This window comes from Sinohyriopsis cumingii, chromosome 19 (genome assembly GCF_028554795.1).
Source record: "Sinohyriopsis cumingii isolate HCF-2022 chromosome 19, ASM2855479v2, whole genome shotgun sequence".
Lineage (NCBI taxonomy): Eukaryota > Metazoa > Mollusca > Bivalvia > Unionida > Unionidae > Sinohyriopsis > Sinohyriopsis cumingii.
In genome coordinates, this window is record NC_142979.1 from 3,566,565 (window position 1) to 3,587,461 (window position 20,897).

The 20,897-nt window shown below is 37.3% G+C and overlaps 1 protein-coding gene, 1 long non-coding RNA gene and 1 pseudogene across 3 annotated transcripts in view; 1 reads left to right on the forward strand and 2 right to left on the reverse strand.

Moving 5' to 3' along the window:
• LOC149775067 (uncharacterized) overlaps window positions 1-2,142 on the reverse strand; it is a 2,968-nt pseudogene extending 826 nt beyond the window's left edge.
• A 3,122-nt stretch (window positions 2,143-5,264) lies between these two features.
• Window positions 5,265-11,841, reverse strand: LOC149775068 (uncharacterized). Of its 2 annotated transcripts, XR_016416469.1 has the most exons (4): window positions 7,792-11,841; window positions 6,667-6,724; window positions 6,003-6,108; window positions 5,265-5,611 (listed from the first exon to the last, which is right to left on the reverse strand). It is a non-coding gene; the product is annotated as an uncharacterized LOC149775068 (long non-coding RNA). The 2 variants fall into 2 exon arrangements; XR_016416468.1 differs by lacking the exon at window positions 6,003-6,108.
• Window positions 11,842-12,037: 196 nt separating this feature from the next.
• Window positions 12,038-20,897, forward strand: part of LOC149775069 (kinesin-like protein KIF12) — a 65,857-nt gene continuing 56,997 nt past the window's right edge. The window contains exon 1 of the mRNA XM_089943343.1: window positions 12,038-13,919. Coding sequence (XP_089799469.1) covers window positions 13,603-13,919 — 317 coding nt within the window. The 5' untranslated portion in view covers window positions 12,038-13,602. The remainder of the gene's footprint in view (window positions 13,920-20,897) is intronic.

The following is a 20,897-nucleotide window of genomic DNA, read 5'->3' on the forward strand; positions in this document are numbered from 1 at the left end:
TGGCGAGAAGGAAGAGAAATGGCAACAGCAAACAGCCTAACGTTCGCCAGTCCGTAATAGGAAGCTGTCTGTGTACTGTCCTGCATGAATGACTCTGCAGGACATTCCGTTGTAAGTTTTCTTGATCAGGTTCACCAGCTTGGATGGGATGCCGTAGTGGCAAAGAAGTTTCTAGAGTGTATCTCAGTCCACGCTGTCGAATGCCTTTTCATAATCGACAAAGTTGATGTAGAGCGAAGAATTCCACTCCAACGATTGTTCGACTACGATGCGAAGAGTAGCTATTTGTTCCGTTCACGATCTGTTCTGCCGGAAGCCCGCTGGCTCATCTCGTAGCTGTGGGTCGATGGCCTCCTTCATCCTCTCCACGAGGAACCGGTTGAAGACTTTCCCTGGTAGTGACAAGAGTGTGATTCCTCTGTAGTTGGAGCAGTTGCTGATGTCGCCTTTCTTTGAGATCTTGATGAGGTGTCCCTCCTTCTAGTCAGTCGGTATTTCGTCTTCCTCCCAGATCTTCTCAAAGAGGGGGTATTGCATTTCCATTGAAGCCTCTAGGTCTGCTCTGATGGCTTCTGCTGGGATGTCATCAGGTCATGCTGCTTTGCCGTTCTTCAGCTAAGTGATGGCTTTCCTGATCTCGTCTCTGGTGGGACCGTCACAGCGTATGGGGAGATCTGCATTGGCTAGGTGGATTTCTGGGGGATTTAGTGGTGTTGGCCTGTTGAACAGTTCTTCAAAATTTTCTGCCTATCTATTTATTTGGTGTTCTGTACTTGCTATGATCTTTCCCTGTTTGTCCTTTACGGGTCTCTCTGTTTTCCTGTACTTGCCGGACAGCTTCTTGGTGATGTTGTACAGCTTCTTCATGTTTCCACTTTCGTTCGCTTCTTCTTCCTCTGCTGCCAGTCCTTCAACGTATATTATTTTGTCTATCTTGACACTTCTTTTCACTTCTCTGTGTGCGTTAGTGTACTCTTTTTGTAACTTTAATATTTTAGTTCTTGTCCTACTGATATTTACTGCTGCTTTCTTCTGTTTACGCTACTGGATTTCGCCCAATGTTTCGGCTACAAGCCATTCTTTCTGCTTGTGCTTCATGGGGCCTAGTACCTTTTGGCATGTTGATTTTACCGCCTCCTTAACTTTCTGCCATCTGTTGTTCGCATTGTCTTCCTCATCTTCAAGAAGCTCTTGTAGCACTTGGTACTTGTTGTTAAGCGTCAGTCTGTATTTTTTTAAATAGTTTTTTGCATCTTTCAACATGCTGATGTTATACTTTGTTTTCTTCTCTTTTGTGCCCATCCAGTTCTTCTTCAGTTTAAGTTTCAGCCTTGCGACAACTAAGTGGTGCTCAAATGCCACATCTGCTCCCCTCTTCACACTCACATCCTGCAGGGATCTTCTGAGCTTCTTGGCTATGCCGATGTGGTCAGTCTGATTTTCTGCCCAATGGTCTGGTGATATCGATGTGTTCTTGTGGATTCTCTTGTGGGGAAAGATGGTACCCCCGATGACCATGTTGTTCAGTGCACAAAGGTCTGCGAATCTCATTCCATTTTCGTTCATCTCGCCCAGGCCGTGGATCCCCATGGCTTGTTCATACCCTGTGTTGTCTGACCCAACTTTGGCATTTAAGTCACCCATGAGGATGTTAATGTCTTTGTCTGGGAAGTTCTCTACTATGTTCTGTAGTCTGTTGTAAAACTGGTCCTAATCCTTTTCGTCGCCGTCATTTGTTGGAGCGTACCACTTTATGGCGTTCATCTTTATTTTCTCCTTCTTGGTCCTAAACGTTGCCGCGAGGATTCTTGGCCCTTGTGGTTCCCATCCTATCAGTGCATTATATGCTTGCTTCGACAGCACGAGCCCCACCCTCTGTGTATGAGGCGCGTTATATTCCGCATGTCCTGAATAAAGTAGCATCTCTCCTGTCATCAGTCTTCTTTGTCCAGATTTAATTCATATCGTCTCGCTAATGCCCAGTAAGGATAGGTTGTAGTTCCTCATCTCTGCTGCTACCTGTGATGTTTTCCCTGCCTCATGTTTTGTCCTCACGTTCCATGTTACGATGTTAATTCTAACGTTTTTGTTTGAAGGGTGGTCTGCTTTGTGGCTTCCGCGGGCTCCTAAACACGTATACATGAGTATAATACCTCATTTCATTCAATGTTGCATGTATAGATTATCAGTTTCTCAGCAGCAATTAACGGTAACCAGTCGTAGTAAACAACTTTTCGAGCATAAATACACCCGTCACCTGGCTATGACTGGTACAGTCTCATCCGACTCAGTTCTCTAGCAGACGGTTTTCTATCCATACTACCTGAATGGTGGACGTTCGGGCAGTTTCTTTATATGAAGATAAAAACAATTTACCATTCCGAACAAGGAATAATGAAACAAAATTGATACATAAAATTACAAATATAATGATTTCTGTTATTTCATTGCTAGTTATGGTTGTTAATATACTCCTGGGAAAAAAGAACTTATTTCACCTCCCAAACACCGTGTAACAATCAATAGTACACATATCAACCCATGCCAATGACGTCATGTAGGAAGGTTTTTACATCCTGACGTAAAATGATTTTGAATATATGTAATGCTCGACTTGAATCTAGTAAGAGAATGAACATCTGGCACAATGAGATATAAAGAACATAGATATACTTATTTTCTGTCTGAGTTCACCTATTATGAGCCCCCACACGTTTTCCCGTGTTTTTAAAGACATAGTTTAAAGTGTTTTATTTTTCGACAACAGAAGCATATACTTCGTCGTGTGGGTTAAAGTATGTCATTTCCGGTTGGCGTCCTCCATCGGTGGAAAATCGTAGCTAAGGGCAAATAACAGCCTTGTATAATTCTATTTCGAGTAATTAAATTATTATATCTTCCTTACACTTGATAATGTTTTTATTCTTATTGTGTGAGTACAACTACTTTTAATCATGTAATGCAAATCTGATGTAAAACGAAAAATGTTCGAGTATGGCCAGTGACCTTTAGAGTATGGCCTGTGACCTTTAATGAACATTGTTCTCTGATGTCTTGTAATTATCATCCAGCTGCTGATTGTTTCAACAGCATCTACTGTGGTTCTCTCTCTCTCTGTCTCTCTGTCTGTCTCTGTCTGTCTGTCTGTCTCTCTCTCTCTTTCTCTGTCTCTCTCTGTCTCTGTCTCTCTTTCTCTCTCTCTGTCTCTCTTTCTCTCTCTGTGTGTCTCTCTTTCTCTGTCTTTCTGTCTCTCATTCTCTCTCTGTGTCTCTCTCTGTCTCTGTCTCTCTTTCTCTCTCTCTCTCTCTGTCTCTCTCTTTCTCTCTGTGTCTCTGTCTCTTTTTCTCTCTTTCTCTCTGTCTGTCTCTCTCTTTCTCTCTCTCTCTCTGTCTCTCTTTCTCTCTCTGTGTGTGTCTCTCTTTCTCTGTCTATCTGTCTCTCTCTCTTTCCTCTCTCTGTCTCTGTCTCTGTCTCTCTCTCTCTCTCTCTCTTTGTGACTGTATTGAACAAGTGTTTCCTTACACGTAAATGAACAAATCAAAGTAAATAGCTCAGTATTGTGTCATATGTTTTGACAGTAGTGAATGAGGATAAATGTAGTTGCTCGAAATACAAATATTCTTATACTGTGTCATGTAACACGAAATACAAGCATATTATGCTGATAAAAATTTAAATGGTTTCCGTTATTATGTTTCATTTTGAATTTATAAAGTGTTTGTGATAAAGCTGGGTAATTTTAGAAATTTATTTTTGGAGACAAAATTAATGCCTCTACAACAGTTCCATTGTGTTGTCAACTTTGACAAGAGTGACAACTTAATTATTTGCAAATTTGAGTATAGAGAGCAAACTTTCGGCTTTGGCGTTGATGTCAACACTGACAGCTGAGTGTTCGGTTTATATTTATTTTAATCAGAAACATACGCAAATGCAACCAACAAATTCGAGGCTCGTAAAACGACGTCAAGTTGTTTTGTCTTGTTATATCAAACATCGATCAATTATAACTTGGAAACTAGTCCACCTCTCATCGTCGTCTATGTAAATAGAGGTGTAAGTTTTTATATTGCTAGGACCGTGTCATTGTCCGTCTGTATATCAGATTTTGTGGTGAGGTTACCATAACTCCCTTTGTAAAAGAGATAACGCCATTCGATTCTCAAAGGAAGGCAGGTGCTTCTGGGTTTAATTCATTTATAAATAGTGTATGTAGCCAGTACTTCTAGATAAGACAGGTGCTAAATATAACTGTATTTGTGTTATTTTTTATATATAAAACGCCTACTGGCTGTTAGTATAACAAAACAATTGAAAAAATGCACCGTCCTTAGGCAAAACTATTTATCATGGTTTAACGTCTAGCTAACCTTGCAAAAGAACAAGGTAAAAAACAACTTATTGTAATATAGCATATGTTCTGTGTTATCTGTGTTGTGTCAATCTACCATCTCGGAAAACAAATTTCACATTTGTCGCTGTACTCTTATTCAGCAAATATGTGAGAGCCATGATTTGTGGAAGACATTTTAACTTCTTTATTGTACAGTTAAAATTCTCTTTTTAAAACATTAAGATAATTTCTTTCAAGAAAAAGGACTTCTTCAGTTCTGTTTGATACAAACACACAATCGTTCATCTCCCAAATCTCTTAGCTTTCTTTGCTGAATGTGAACTGACGAGCATGCGCAGCACAACATCGTATGAGTTAGGGTTTTCGTTCAAACTGAAAGTAAAACTGTACCCGACAACAGAAGCCGTGAATGTGGATATGAAATTTTACTTATTTATTGGATGCCCTTGATAAGCGGACTCATTTAGAGCAGCTGGTTTCTATTTTTTCCATGGACATTTTAAAAAGTATCGTATACCAGATAGTTTTCTGGTGTTAATTAAATCCCAGATTTTTAATTTTAAAAAAGCTGTTTGCTATTTTGTATTACAATTTTACTTAGGACTATGGTGCAGTTTTTATTGTTTTTTTGTTTGTAGCATTATGCAGCTGTTCCTACATCCAATACCAATATTCTCTCCCATCATGTGTCCCTCTTGATATTTTTTTATTGTAATGTCACCTTGTACGACCATGAATCTATCTTGCGGTTTTACACTCTACATGCAAATCACGTCGTTATCTAGTACCGACTGAGTACAGTGATTTTATAAGCTAAATATTTGTAAGAATAATTTTATTTCTCGCGAAGTTCATATTTATATGGACCCGGCTTTTAGTGGTGACACAGTGACAGTTACTCCCTCTTTCATTCAGATTTAAATAAATAAATAGAAAGGTTGCATCACAAAAGAAACAATTTAATAAACAATTACTAAGCAAAAAAAAGAATTAAAACTTATGGTGGCACTTAATATATCTCTTTTTTCATCATGTTATATTGTTTTCATTGAAAAAAAGAGAAAATTGCATTGGCATAGAAGAGGACAAAATTCGTTGAGCTTGCTCCTTTGTGTATCAGCTGTTGTGCGACACCGCAAGTATTGTGCGCTCCCTCACAGCTCGTGCTCATTCAGACATTATCGCTATAATTAGACTGTAATGGCTCTTTTTTAATCCACTGGCTCCTCGCATTTGTAATATCGTCAGCTCATTTACCTGCAAGTAAAGAATTCCTGACATTTTCCTCCTGCACACAAGGTAACATATTCAAATTTTGCATAAAGCCTAAGGAGAAATGATGGCAGAAAATGCAATATCAATCGAGTTTGACTGAGCCACCAAAGTTTACAGTTTCTCTCGATGGCATTTTACGGCCAAAGTTTACACGATTGTGTCAGTGACAGAATCCTTGCAAACTGAGGTAACCAATTAATACTTAGAACCGAAACAACACATTTAAAGTTTTATAATCAGACGATACAGATGAACTTGATAATAGATTAGGAAGACATATTTATAGTACAATGAAACAAATTTATGAGATCGCGAGACAATAGTCCACGTTTAAAAGCAGAAGTGACAAAGACGAGACATAGCAATTTCTGACCTTGGAAAATCTATACAAACAGAAATTGGCTCTCTTGTGGAAAGTTCCGCAGTTTGTATGCATTTGGTTTGCCTCTCGCCCCTTTCGGGTACATTGAATTCCATCCCTGAAAATGTATGTTAGATAAGAGGCGAATCATAGGGTATCAACGCAGTGTTAACCTATTACTTGATAAATCTGCGTGGAGGAAAAAAAAAATTCGTGGTGAAAATCACTGGAACTAGTAGTAACCCCATAATCTTGAATGAAAAGACGACTCAAAGTTTTTCACCATTGGATAATGTCCAGCAACGAAACAGTGACTTTCTGTTTTCAGTGACTTTTCAGTGACTTTGTTTTCATTGACTTTCTGTTCATCTTCAGAAGATATGTATTCGTACCCGCCAGGAGAATTATTCACAGACGAGTTTTAATAAAACCAAGAATCAAAGTAAAAGAATAAATAAATAGGTCCGAGACTTTGAGTAATTCGTGGACATTAATACACTGTTCGAACATTCCGTAATATCCGCGGATATTGGAAGATGCATGATAGATAGATAGATAGATAGATAGATAGATAGATAGATAGATAGATAGATAGATAGATAAACAGAACAAGACAGAAGGGACAGAAAAAGGAACGAAATAGATTAGATAATCTGCGGTTAATTTCGCGTCATACCTTAAAAAGTGTCTGCTATCTTTGCATCAGGTACTTGAACCTCCGCCAGGTGCAATATCTGATCAACATAAAAGAAAAAAAAGTAACTAATCGGTGGAATCACTCCAGGTCTTCAGGCGTTATTTTACTGAGCATGCACTTCTCTCATCACTCCAAAGTCACAGTGCAGTCAACTTCGGGAGTGTTGGAAATCGTCTTCCGTATAAATTGTTCTGATTTCCTTCACGATGATAACCCACAGAAAAATGTGTCTGAATTAGTATCTTTATCAATTTTATTTCTTTTATAATGATATAAAGTACACTTCGTTCCATTAATTTTATATAATAATCTCGTGGGTGTGCAAAGATATCCGCTTTCTTTTGGTCTATTGTTTTCATTAATTCCGACAATTTATTACAGGAATAAACGATCACAGTTGGGTATTAATCGAAGTGTGAAGTTTTACGTAATCACTTACATAATAAATGAAGTCATAAGAAGTTATAGACATCAGAGACTGTGATGTAGTTACTTTTTCTGTAATAATTTATTGCCTAGGTTGATTAATTTTCGATCACTATAATCATATAATGTCAAAATCCTAATCGATAATTGAAAGATTAAATTTTGACCGGGGTATGCGGATCCATGCTTTCTGATTTAAATGCGCCTAACCCTCTTCTGATATTGTACCAAGCAGCTTAGTAATTCAGACTTTAAGCAAGGTCGCTGTAAACGGTGCCTTACATACCAGTAATGTAGGAAATACAATTCTTTTTATGTAAAACCCTCTTTCATTGGTCGGATACTCCAGTACTTAAAGAAATGACCTTGACATTTGACTCCCCAAAATCAACTGGTTTCTTCTTTGTCTCATATGTAAGTCAGCCTGAAATGTTGCCAAACAATGTAAGCTACATTGAACAGTTATATAGCACAGAAGTGACTATTATCAGAGCCAGTATCATCTTGACCTTTGGCTTTTTCAATAGGAAATCAGTGTTCATTGTCTCAAATGCATGCCACCATAAAATTTGGCCGAGAGAAAAGAAACAGAACTAAAACAATTGTGGAAATAATTTTTCTTCTTTACGTTTTGGTGATTTTGACCATTAGCCTATTGATTCACAAAGTAATAAGTACCTTTCTGATTTCAAATTTTGCCCATTATGGTGGTGGTTTACGGCACAAATGAGTTTTTTGTCCTTTTTTCTTCTTGGAGTCCAGATGATCATGAACTTTGACCTTTTAACTTCAAAACCAGTGTCTTCCTTGTCTCAAATAAATGCCATCTACTATCTTTGGTCAAGGCTTGTGGTACACGACATAAGTAGTTTATTTAAACCAAAATAAATAGGTTTCTTCCTTTTCTGAAATAAAAGCAATCCACAAAGTATGGTAAAAACAAATGATAATAAAAAATCATTATAACGTGCGGAAACCATTTTGTTTTTGTTGTTGCTGTTATCTTTAACGTTTGATCCCGGAATCAATAGGTAGCATTTTTATCTCTAATGTAGGCCACTTACCGAGTTTGCTTAATCTAAATCTAGCATAAAAATCAAATTATTTTCTGGAAAACCTAAACGTTGTTCCATATCATGATGTCGTGCAATTTGACATTTTTAAGACCGAAACTAATAAATGTGTTTCTTGCTCCAACTGCAAGCCTCCTACAGAGTTTGGTAACTTAAGTTATTTTGCGGATACAGAATCTGGACAGACTGATCGATGGACAGACGCAGGGCCGGATCAGGTCAATTACTAGGGATGGGGCTTTCCAAAATTTGAAACGAGCCCTGACTTTTTGAAAGGGTAACACATTAAAAGGTTATATTTACTCAGAGTATGCATAATATCCAACAACTGTATGAAAGAATAAAACGATGGTCAAATTTCAAGTGAATAAGTTTGTGTGTGTATAGGTTTTCTTGGCCGGGGTGGGTGGGTTCGGAAACACCACCGCCCAGACTGGCCCTACGACAGACAACTGAGTAAAATTTTAGGTTATCTCTTATGGCGGCCCTAATTGCAAAATGTTAACGTCGGGTTTTTATTTAAGAAATAGTCTCCGGAAGTAGGCTTCCGAGCAATTCATGCAGCAGTAGACGCCATTATAAGTATTTCGTTCAGTCTTCTCGCTCTGGTAATCTCCTCCCCTATCGCCTCTAAATACCTACTGGGGAGAGAAAAATCTAAAAACATGGTATCTTGCATCTCATTATCCTTTAAAAGATTGTTGAAATATGTATTGGATTATCTGTTTCAATCACTGACTGACTGATCGATTGACTGAGTGATAATGTATTATTATTATTATTATTAAGTGAAGAGATTTTTTTAAGAATCGGTACATGCAAAATTAAATAGTAACATAAATATAAAGAGATCTAAACGAACTAACATACCCATGCAAATACGTTTGTACATAATGCTATCATAGAAACACATTATCAACATATATTTGCATTCGATGTTTTTACGGTGCGCAGATATATACATACAACATTTTACAGTCACAGTACACAAAATATAGAACAATTTAACTAAGCCAGGTAATAAAACATGTATACATGTCATGCACATAAATTAAATTTAGCTAAATATGTTTTCTAAGATAAACTCAACTTGCTGCAGAAAACTACCCCAACTAAACGCACAGTTCTATTTACACGAGTAGAGGATGAATGGACACTAAGAATGGACAATTTCTAGCTTACAGAAACTTATAAAAGGTCCGCGACTATATAAAATAGACAAACAACCCCTTTTGGAGACGTCCTATTGTTTTATACTTGTAAGAGAAGAAAATCAAATATAGCCTTGGACCTCTCAATTTACGCCTGTCCTCTGTCGTAACTAAGAAGATGAATCGCAAGTACCGATGCTTTCCATGTGGAACCAGATATGACCTTCCTTATTGTTTATATGAATTTCCTTGATGCGTCGATCGGCAGTCAAGGTCAAGAAAAAACTTTAAATAGTTGTGGGATGATTCGCCTCCGCCAGGTCGCATCAGATTATTCTGATTGTGGCTATCTCTTTCTGCAAGGGTCACAGGCGACCGAGTGGTCTAAACCTCTCGCCTTTACTGATCATTGCCATCTCACTTATGTCAGCGTAGGTTCGAGTCTCAAGCTCAGCCAGTGTGGGTATGTGAAAAAAAAAGATGCCAGTACCTCCCGCGGGTCGTTGGTTCTTACCGAAGTTCTCCCGGATTCGTCCTCAATACTGGCCGCTGTATATAGCCTATACTGCGCTGAGGAATATGTTCAACATCAAAACAACAGCTTTCCCTCAACATATTGTGCCATTTGATCAAATGTTGTTACGAATATAGATCTCATTTGCGGCAAATAGCATACTCGGTTTATGTCATAACTTAACGGAAAAGGCCGATTTTTTCTGATTGGCAACTGACCTCTCCCCACCCCACCTAAAAAATATAAATAGAAAAAACAAAAAAATAAAAAATAAAAAAGGGGAAGGACTGAAAATGTACCGCCTGTCCATTTGCATGGCAATTGATTTCAGGTTGTTTTCTTATGTTTGTGCGAAATTCGTAGTGGCTGACACATACATTGAAGTATGTGGTGAAAATTTGGTAATACAGAGCAAAAGTATATGCTGTAGAATGAAAACATACCGGTGTCCCTTGCTGTTCATGTAACTGAAAAACAAATCCGAGCAGACGCAATTAGGTAATTATTAATACCTAGCAGGTGATTGGATAAACAAAGATCACTGCCTGCACATAAGGTGTCGTTCCGGAGTCAGGCTCATTATGACTTTTGTTTCAAGGATTTTTTGCGTTGAATTTTAGGGAGAAAACAAAAATTTAATAATCACTGTGCTAGAATTGCAAACTAAAGTTTACAGTTTACATATGTTCCAATATTAAATTTTTGAGGGATCAAAAAAAAAAAAAAAAAGAAAAAAAAAAATAGTAATAAAATCAGGTATTTCTGCCAGAAGGTTATATATATCAGCTAGTGTTGGCAGTGGCGTTTAAAGAGAAGCAAGTGCACCAACGTGAAACTGGTTTAATGTTTAGTAGACACTTAAAAATATGGAACCTTCAGCTAAATGTGCCTATAATTTGACTGAAACAATATTTCAAAGAACGACCATAACAATCTAATGGAGCAAAAGATAAGAAAATAAAATGAAATGGTTCATAAAGGAAAATGAAAGCTCTGTTAACAAGCAGTATGCAGAACAAAAGGTTCCAAATTCTCACACATCATCAAAGTAAAGCCAAACATACTTGTACTGTGGAATTCGACACTAAGAGGGACACGAACATGGAAAGGTAAATAGGTGTGCGCATAGCATAGTAGTTGCTTCTAATTACAAAGTATTCACAAAACTTTGTACATAAACACCAAATCACACTGGTAGAAGTAATTATACAAACAAAGGAACGTATTCGCATGTTGAAAACAATTAATTTTTTGAGCTTTAAAGTTATTGAACGGCCTGAATTTTTAAAGTTTTTGTTTTCGTTATTTTTTTGTCTACCTCACGTGTGATTCATAATTCGTGACACATGAAACATATATTAAAATTCATAATATACAACAAAATTATACAATGGACCTTGAAATCGAATCTGTGCATGGGCAGTAAATAATTCTGCAAATCTCGTTCTGGTATGTTGGACTCGCTGGTTAGTTAAGGCCTTGTATTTATTAATATCCCGTCTTTCGGTTTGCTATGAAAATCTCATTGTTCGTTAATTACTAGGGCATAACATGCAACGTAAAGAGTGATAAGACATTTTGTTTCTATTTGTGGTAATGTAGGATAGTGCTATATTTTGTTTATAAATTTGACATTCTGTGAACGATGATTTCTGTGTCAGTCTTCCAAAGAGCGGGTCATTATATTTAATGGCAACACTTTCTTCACAAAATATATCGTGAGCGTTATCGTCGGTTTCGTGCAAAGGATTTGCGATCTAAATGGGAAGCAGTTTTTGAAGCCTAAGATTTCCCGTTTTACGGCAAGCTACCGTAATTCATCCATAATGAATCCATGCGTATTGGAAAACTTATTGACAGTCTAACAAGTTTTGGCAATCGTTTTATTTCCGAAAGCCTTATTCAATTATATGTCTACCACCCAGTGTTTCTAATACAGAGGACGCCACGCTTATCAAAGTATCATCTGTCTATCAAATATATGACAATAGCAAACAGAGTTGTGCCGATTATTGGTATATATATATATATATATATATATATATATATATATATATATATATATATATATATATATATATGTATGTATGTATGTATGTATGTATGTATGTATGTATAGTGGTCCACACTTGCTTCATGGGACAAAGTAAGGTTTGAAGTAGGCTGTAATCTGATCCGTTACTATCAAGTGTTGTTTAGTTAGTTCACGGCGGTAAGGATTGTTTTCTTGTGTATGGTAAAACATAATGCGTTAAACTTAGTTACCCAAGGAATGGTTTGGGATTGGTATCTATTATTCCACGGAACATGAAGTATAATTCTATGTTCTCTTTGACACTTCACTGCATTCACAAACAGTCAGCAGAAGGGTTGTGAAAATTCGTGATTCAGAGTTTCGTGTGAAGTTGAGGAAATGAAACGTTTTAGAAGCATCAGAACGAAATCGAATGCCTGTTCGTCATACTTATATAAAAGACGAATCGTTTAAAGAAAGGAAAATTGTGAAGTTTTCGAATTATGAGTAATATACCGCAGATAAACTTGCGACAGAAAAATATATATGAAAGATTAGGGAAAGCTGCTGGGAGGCTGAAAGAGTTCAAAATATTAAAATCAGGTGCAAATACTGATAGCATCTGAAAGACGCTCTTCACATGAAATGTTCTGACTATTGTGTGTTGACTTTTGTGATTATCTCAAACGTTCTGCCTACAAGCGAAATCTGAGACGACTTTTGACCCATTTGGAATGCCGACACTAATTATTGAAGTGTTTTACGTTTGAATTCCTGTCACCTTTAAATTTCATCTTGTGAAAGACGAGCACATGAACAGATAACAAAAAAAGAAAATGCACGGTTTTCATTTTTGGGAACATCTTACCTTAAACGAGGTATTGTAATTAAGGTGAATTTTTTTTTTTTTAAATGACTGAGGTAAGCATGATCATGCGATTTGCTAATATCCGTTTAAGTTTACAAACTGAGCATCCTATACGACGATACAAGAAGTTTTAAACTAAAACACGTCTAACTGATGTTTTCGTTGTGGTTGTAAAATAGCAACAGTTCATCATTGTGTATTGCTGCTCCCTTCTGGTTGTGATTGACCTACATAGTGGACACATAATTATGAGTAGTTGGAGTGCCTCTTAATTTGTGAATTTCAGACAGATAAAACCTAATAAAACATTTAATTGAATACGCAAACAATTAAAGGCAATCAGTTTTACATACTAGTATTCCAAACAAACTAATTGATCTATAGAAGAAACTCTAAAGATGACCTGATCACTACAGGATAGGGTACGATGAGTACTTGCTGACTTGCAGATACGAGATACAGACAAACACCTTTATATTTTGTGTCATAGTAAAACCAGATAAGGAGAAGAAAACTAGAGTTACATTTAAGGAAAAGTCTGGCGAGGTACCACCCATCGTCAATGATACCAAAAAGACCGCTGTGTCACAGATAAAAGAGGCGACCACAGAAGACGCCAGCCTACAGCCAGAGGCTAATCTTGGTCAGACGTTCTCGAACGATCGGACAGTGCATGTGGGTAATGCGAAAGGACCTGCAACGGCAAAGCTGTTCTCTCAGATCAACCGCCCAAAGGTCATCCTGAGGCATACCGGCTCATAACAATCGCCCAAAGGTCATCCTGAAGCGTACCGGCTCAGAAAAGTCCGCAATCAGTAATGACATAATCCTGGAAGACACCTTTCATTGCGCAGCGGTTGGACAGGACAATGTATAAATCCAGCCCCTCAGCCAGTAGACAGCCTTCACAACTCGGCCAACAGACAGAGCCCTATGTTAATATGGCCGAAAGTAGATATAATCCAGCGGGAAATGATCCGCGGTCACAGACCCCTCGAGGTCTCGATTCATACATTCCCGACGAAGTAAGAAATAGCAGCAAGACGCCATTACTGAACGTGGAGCCTGATGCAGATGGTATAGAAACTCTACCCCCTTTGAACAGACTCAGCTCGGGATATCCACCCAGTAGCTTGGGTAAAGGCGGTGTCATTGTCAGTCCAAAAAACAAGCTTAAAGAATCATGGTGAGTTAATTTGTACTTTTGTTTTAAAAAACATTATTTTACATTTACTTATATGTAAAGTTCTGCGGAAGAAATTTTTTGATTGGTGTAGGGCGTGTTTAGACCATCGTCAAAACCATTAAAACTAATTTAGACAAATGTTATATGTGAATTTTAAAAACGAAAAAAATATATCCCTAAGTGCCTAGTTATATGTAATAAGAAATTATACTTTGTTATAAACGATCAACCTTTAAGACTATACATTTTTTTCTCTCTCTTCAATATGATTGCAATGTGTGATCCATGCGAGGGCATTGGGCATAAATTCGATTACAGGTCAATGGTAGACTTAAATGGATAATAACAATAAAATAGATAAAACTGACCATTTTCACGTCAACGAACCAGCTCATTTCTAATCGACTCCCGCTAAATATTTCTGCAATGGATCAGTTCATGTGCAATTATTTTCCGTTCAGGGAGTTCCTGCAGCTTGACAACGGATTGATATTATTATTACTAATATAGGTGGGTTGGGATGGTGTAAATGTGAAGAACATAAATATTTCATGTTTATTGGTGTGATTCTAACATGCCATTGCGCACTCAACACAGCTTCGAATGACCCGGTGCTGGTGCTATTTTAAAAGTGGGAAATGTGATAAAATGGGCCGCGCCGTTGTCAAGCTTTACTCGACACAGAAACAACGTTGGGTCGTTCGTGACCATGACCTGGTCCTGAGAGGGCGCAGTCCCATTTCTCGGCCGTATCCGGTTGTAAAGTGGCACTGGGCCGCAATCGAGCAACAGCTTTGCTTGTAACTCCAAAGCGAGGCATTTCTAACACTTGCAAATGTTATCTGACTGGTCGATAAAATGAGATGAAGTAAGACGTGTGATGAGATGCCTTCATGTTTTGCGTATACATTTACTGTTTCGTTGTCTGATTTGGACACATCTCCTTCATCGTCGTCTTATTATCTCAAACAATAAATATCAGCAACGCCAACATTAAATTCACACAATCAGTACGAAACCTAGCTGTTACTCTGGACAGTACTCTCACATTGCACCAACATGTCATGAACATATGCAAGGCTGCATATCTTGAGCTGAGACGCATCAGCTCAATTCGCAAACATCTTTCAGTTGATGCCACTAAAACACTTGTGTGTTCATTAGTACTTTCAAGACTGGACTACTGTAACTCAATTCTGTCTGGTTCATCTCAATATTTACTCCAGAAACTTCAAAACACAGCTGCTCGGATCATACTTAGAATACCACGATCAGAGCACACCTCCCCGCTGCTCTGTACTCTACACTGGCTATCCATTCGATCCAGAATCAAACACAAAATTTGTTCTCTGTGCTACGTTTCACTGTCGGACTCTAGTCCAACATACCTATCCGATCTCACCCATGTGTATACACCAGCAAGATACTTACGCTCCTCTTCTGACAATCGTATACTCATTATTCCCACTATGAAAACAAAGTCATATGGACAGCGTTCTTTTGCATACCAGGGCCCAGCAACGTGGAATGAATTGCCCACTGAACTTAGACACAAAGACACAGTGATCACATTCAAGAGGGCTCTCAAAACTCACTTATTTCGACTGCAAGAACAAACTTAAAGACCTAATAATGTTTCCTACCTGAAATATTCTCAGCATGTTTTTTTTTTTATATTTTAATGTTTTTCTAATTTCGCGTTGTTTGTTTTTGTAATAATATTATTATATATCTTATAGGTGTTGTCTAATGTTGTAAAGCGCTTAGAGCTTCTAAAGATTAGGCGCTATACAAAGTCCTCATTATTATTATTATTACAGGGTGATGTTCAAAAATATCCGTTTAGGTTTCCAGCTTTGATTTGGCTGCAGAAAACGTGTCTCTATAATAATATAAAATTGAGGTAGGGAGGAATGTGTCAGTAGTTTGGGTTCTGTTAATGAACAAAGTGCCTTCCAGCGGTAACAGAGATCAATGCGGAATGTTGCCAGACTCTAGTATAGCGCTAAGCGGAGATTTCACTGAGCCACGCGAGAATTTGGTTGAACGAGACTTGAGTCAGCCTTACTATCAAATTGCATTTGTGACGCGAGCGTAAGTAACACTGAATGCATGCACCAGTGTATAAAAATTCCGAGGAATTCAACGTCACGTGCTTCCAATGGTTGTCAGACTCCTCGCATGATACCACTTTTACATAGTCCGAGTTTCCTCTGACCCTTGCGACCCCATTTTGATATTTTGACATTTATGCTGGGGTGTAGGGTCAGAGTCCATTCCCTATCGAAAAGTTGGAATTCGCCGATTGGTGGCATGGGTTAGCTGCTTACTAGCCGGCCCAGCAAACTTAAACGACCTTTGATCGAGATATACCTGCATGAAGTCGATAGGAATGTGATTTATTTTCTCAAAAATCGTGAGCATATCATAGCATTCGTGTCTTTAATCCGCTGACAGACGATAAACAAGGTGAAGTTGTTTAAATTTGCAACATGCACAATGGAGAGAATGTTGATATACCTCTGTTACTTTCATGTACTGTGGCTGAAATTTCATTGGATATTGTACTTGTGGAAATTGTAAATGATCTAAGCACACGGCTAACTAAAATGACTGCTCCCCTGTGCTAACAAAAATTCAGCCTGAATTAGTCTAAAGTGATTAAAATAGGGAAAATGAATTTTGCAAGACTATACAATAACAGCTTCTGAGAATGCAGATGAATGAATTACCAAATATATAAAATGTAAATAAAAGTTATCGACTCTTTATTTTTGTACAATTTACTTCTGAAGTCCAGGAAGTAAAAAATGACCAAGCGAATCTAGCAGTTTTTGAAAGGTGCACATTTGAAGTAAGGCCAAACTGTATACTGTATAACCCATATTACACCCATCAACCATATATCAAAATAAAGGGAATTAAAGGTTCTTTGAATTATACCTAAGATATACAAGATCCTTTTTAAAAGCCAGTATAACCAGTGAGGACACCATTGGAAATTATTATTCTGTAAAATTCTAACTTATGCAATATACGAAACTAATGAGCGCCACCTAAAGCTACGTTAAATATCCAGATCACACACACACACTTGGATCCGAGTTGTTCTAAGCATGCTACAGAAAAGGCCGAGAACATTCCGATTGATGCCACACTCTGGCGGCGATCGTTCTGCTATTTCCAAGTGATCGTAATATCAACCTGACGGAAATGGCTGAGCGATATTCCGGTCACTTGTGTCGTTTAAAAGCGGCAAACATTAACATATTTGTCTCTTTTCGATAAATATACGCCCCGAGAACTACTAAATGCGAAATCAATATTAAAGTATGTCCACATTTGTTGACGAGACCAATCAAAAGGTGTGATCAAGTACAATCCAGATTCAGTGTCGCGCGCTGTGCTGTCGACAATGAAAGCTACACATGCTGATAAACAAATTCGTACTACTCTGTCTTGTGACGATTAGAATCTACGTACTCTTTTTCTGACCCATGTAGTACCTGACCACATTTTAAAGGTCCTTAACGATCGATAATTTACGTTTGGAGTTTCTTGTTGACAGTTTGGGTGCAGAGCAGTCACTAATCAGGATTGAATACACTTTATTTTAACAAAATTGGTGTTAAATTCTAAAACAGCAAATTATATTTAGTTTGGGTGCAGAGCAGTCCCTAATCAGGATTGAATATACTTTGTTTTAACAAAATTGGTGTTAAATTCTAAAACAGCAAATTATATTTAATTTAAGATGAGTAAATGCGCATACATGACCTACATGACTTTTAATTGAGATATGCAAAAAACAGTCTTATAACATGACACGCATTGAAAATAACAGTCGACGACGTTTCAACGATCAGTTAAATTTCTGCACATTTAATTTGGAATCTTATTCCTGCAACTTTGTCATGAAATAAAGTTGGAAAACAAAAATAATTCCGTTTCAATTGTCTGCAGCTTGCGTTGCTTTTATTGATGTGATGACACTGTATGTTCATTGTGACGCTATGAAGTTAGTATTACGAAATAATCACGGGTTTGATGGCAGTCCAAAATGGCTATTATTTACATTCGGATATTTGTTTTTGGTACGATGATAAAGGTCGAGGATATTCCGGATAAGAGAAAAAGTCTCAAGAAGGATGAGCAAACTTCAGAAGTTCAGGTGTTTTTTTCTCTTTCAAAACCATTATTAAGGGACTATGACGCAGAGTAATCGGATATGGTCAGCCTTTACTGTGGCACTATACGTGGTTGCATTCCGCCTCCGACGAATCGCCAAACTCGTCAAATATAGCTGTGAATTTTTAAAGCAACCTCAGAGTCAGTGGTTATTTTTCGGCTTGACGGAAATAGCCGAGTGATGTTCCGATCGGAAATAACCTCATCCGGATTGTCGCCCTTGATTACACTTCTACAGGTCTGTGTGCAACACTTGCATCGTCTGCATAAGAATTAGTTTGCTTAGAGCTAACCAAAAATTGGTAATGGAAAGGTAATATGCTTATCGAAAAGAGATCTAAATGGGCAGCCTGTAAAGATATTGATTTCCCTTCACAGTTTTGTTTCCCTTGCAATGACACGGTCTAGGTCTTAATGATGTTTACACGGAAAGTGCAGGGTATCCTGGCTACAAATTACAACGGACAAAATAGTGCGTTCCTCCCCCCCCCCCCCCCAGCATATCATCCTTGACAAAATACTTTTGCATCAGTCATGTACTTATTGACCTTTATATATCACCAGATTAAATGCATGCACATTAAAATTAAGCTTTATGAATATAATGTATGATTTATATTGTTGACACTCTTTGCTCAACAGAATTATCGTTTTTAAAATAGGTTTATATATTTGCTTCAGTATTTTTAAATGGAAAAAATGCATGGCCGTAGCGGGTCTCAAACTCGTGACATTGCTTACTATAGATGGGCACTCTACAACGAGCTCTTCAAGCCAACATGCCCAGTTTTACCTGTTACACTCTCCCTACCTTTCAGCTAGTCAGAGAGTGAATATGCATTTTATTGCTAAATGAAATTATTTTGTTGAAGCAAAAACATTGCAGAAAATGATTTCACTTGTGCATCATTTTGTTATGTAATATAATATTTGTAAACTTGGTTTAGTTTGTGTTGTCATTGATTGATTGATTGATTGATTCATTCTTTCATTCATTCATTCATTCATTCATTCACATATTAAATTTTGGAATTAGCATTGCAAAACTTGCCAAACATGTATTATCTTCACAAAAATCACTTGTTAAGCTTTACCAGCATCTATGTTTGCTGTTAAGATGAAAGGACTATTCTAAATAACAATCTATCAAACATAAGTATTTCAGTTTCTGATCATTAGCTTCCATTACTTGCATTGACTCTGCTACGATCACATGGTTCACATAGATAACTGGGCTCATCTGATCATATGAAGGGTTAAACATTTGTTTGCTGGTTATTTTTTGTTAATTGGACAAATATACAATTAAAGGAGTCTATTTTTCATTGTTTTAAGGATTGATGATTTCTATTTGTCAGCCTGTACTATACAAACTATATATTATTCTCTCTGCCTGTATTACCTTTGGAATGCATGTTTTTCTGTCACTTTCATTTATGTAAGTGTGTAGGATCTGATACACAACTAGCAATTATATGACATATATGAACTAAAAATAAGTAATTCTTCAAACTTTTATAAATTTAATGGCAACATCCACCAATACACTTGATCATTAGTGAATTAGGGTGTGATCAGATTTATTGTGAAAATGATGACAATTATACGTTCTCACACAACATTTACTGTGCATTTACCAAAGAACTGAAAACCTTTAAGGCAGGTTGATAGCATAGTTATAGTTTTTAGAGGTTGATTCTTTGCCCATTTTTAACCTATTAATATTTTTCTCAGCAGAGTGTGATGACTTATATTGTACTGCTTTTCCTATTAATTTGAGATTCTCTTTGACTGAAATTACTTAAATTGACAATTCAGTGTTCAGGGTGTAATACCACGAACAAACAAAATCCCAAACAAATTGGCACTCAGTCTTACAGATCATGATGTCTTCCAAGTCAAATATAAGAAGTCAGGTACAAACATTCTTAGGAATTAGGTGATTGGTTTGTGGTAAATGGTGAGCTTCAGGCCACTATGAGCTCAATTTCAGTCAAATATTGGTTTGGTATATAAGGTGAGTTGCATGTTAGTGTGGACTATTAGCACATTAACCCCTGGAACTTTTTGTCATTTTTGCCAAAAAATCGAGTAGGAAACACATTTTGAAAGCTATTTCTGAATAGACTCGAAAACACCAAATCCCCGGTCATCTTTCAATAACATACTGCCTAGTGGTGTTAGAAACATCGATTTTTGTTGGCTATTTGACTCACTCATGAGCAGAAAGGTGAAAGTTTGACTCCATTTTTTTTGTTTTTTTTTTGCTAAACGGAGCCATTATTTTTGTATGGAGACCACTCTTTATTCCAAATGCCCATTTTATCCTACTTTTTTAAAGGCTCATCTATCTGTTTGCAGTTCATACCGGTTTGCCTTAGATCTGAAACCAAAAAGTTTAAAATCCGGACAGAAAATCAGATTATGACCATGGGCAAATTTTGGGTAAAAAAAAGAAGATTCCAAAAAATGAGTTTTTTCTGTCTGTATTTTGTAGTGCAACTAGATATTCCAGATTATTTGGTATCATTGTAGAGCTACATCTGTCTACCTTTTTATAATACCACCCACTTTAGTGTATCATGCATGACCATGACGCTACAGAGCTTGGCAGTAAGCTACTACCTCCTGCCCCGTAAAGTCATCACTAGGGTTTAATGTGTTAAGCTTGGTATGTCAAGCCAACCATCTTTGACTGGGGAAACAACTTAAGTAGAACTTGAGAGCTAATAAGGTTATTGTCAGTTACCATTTAATTCAGGTTGTAAACGTCATCTTTTGCCCATTAGA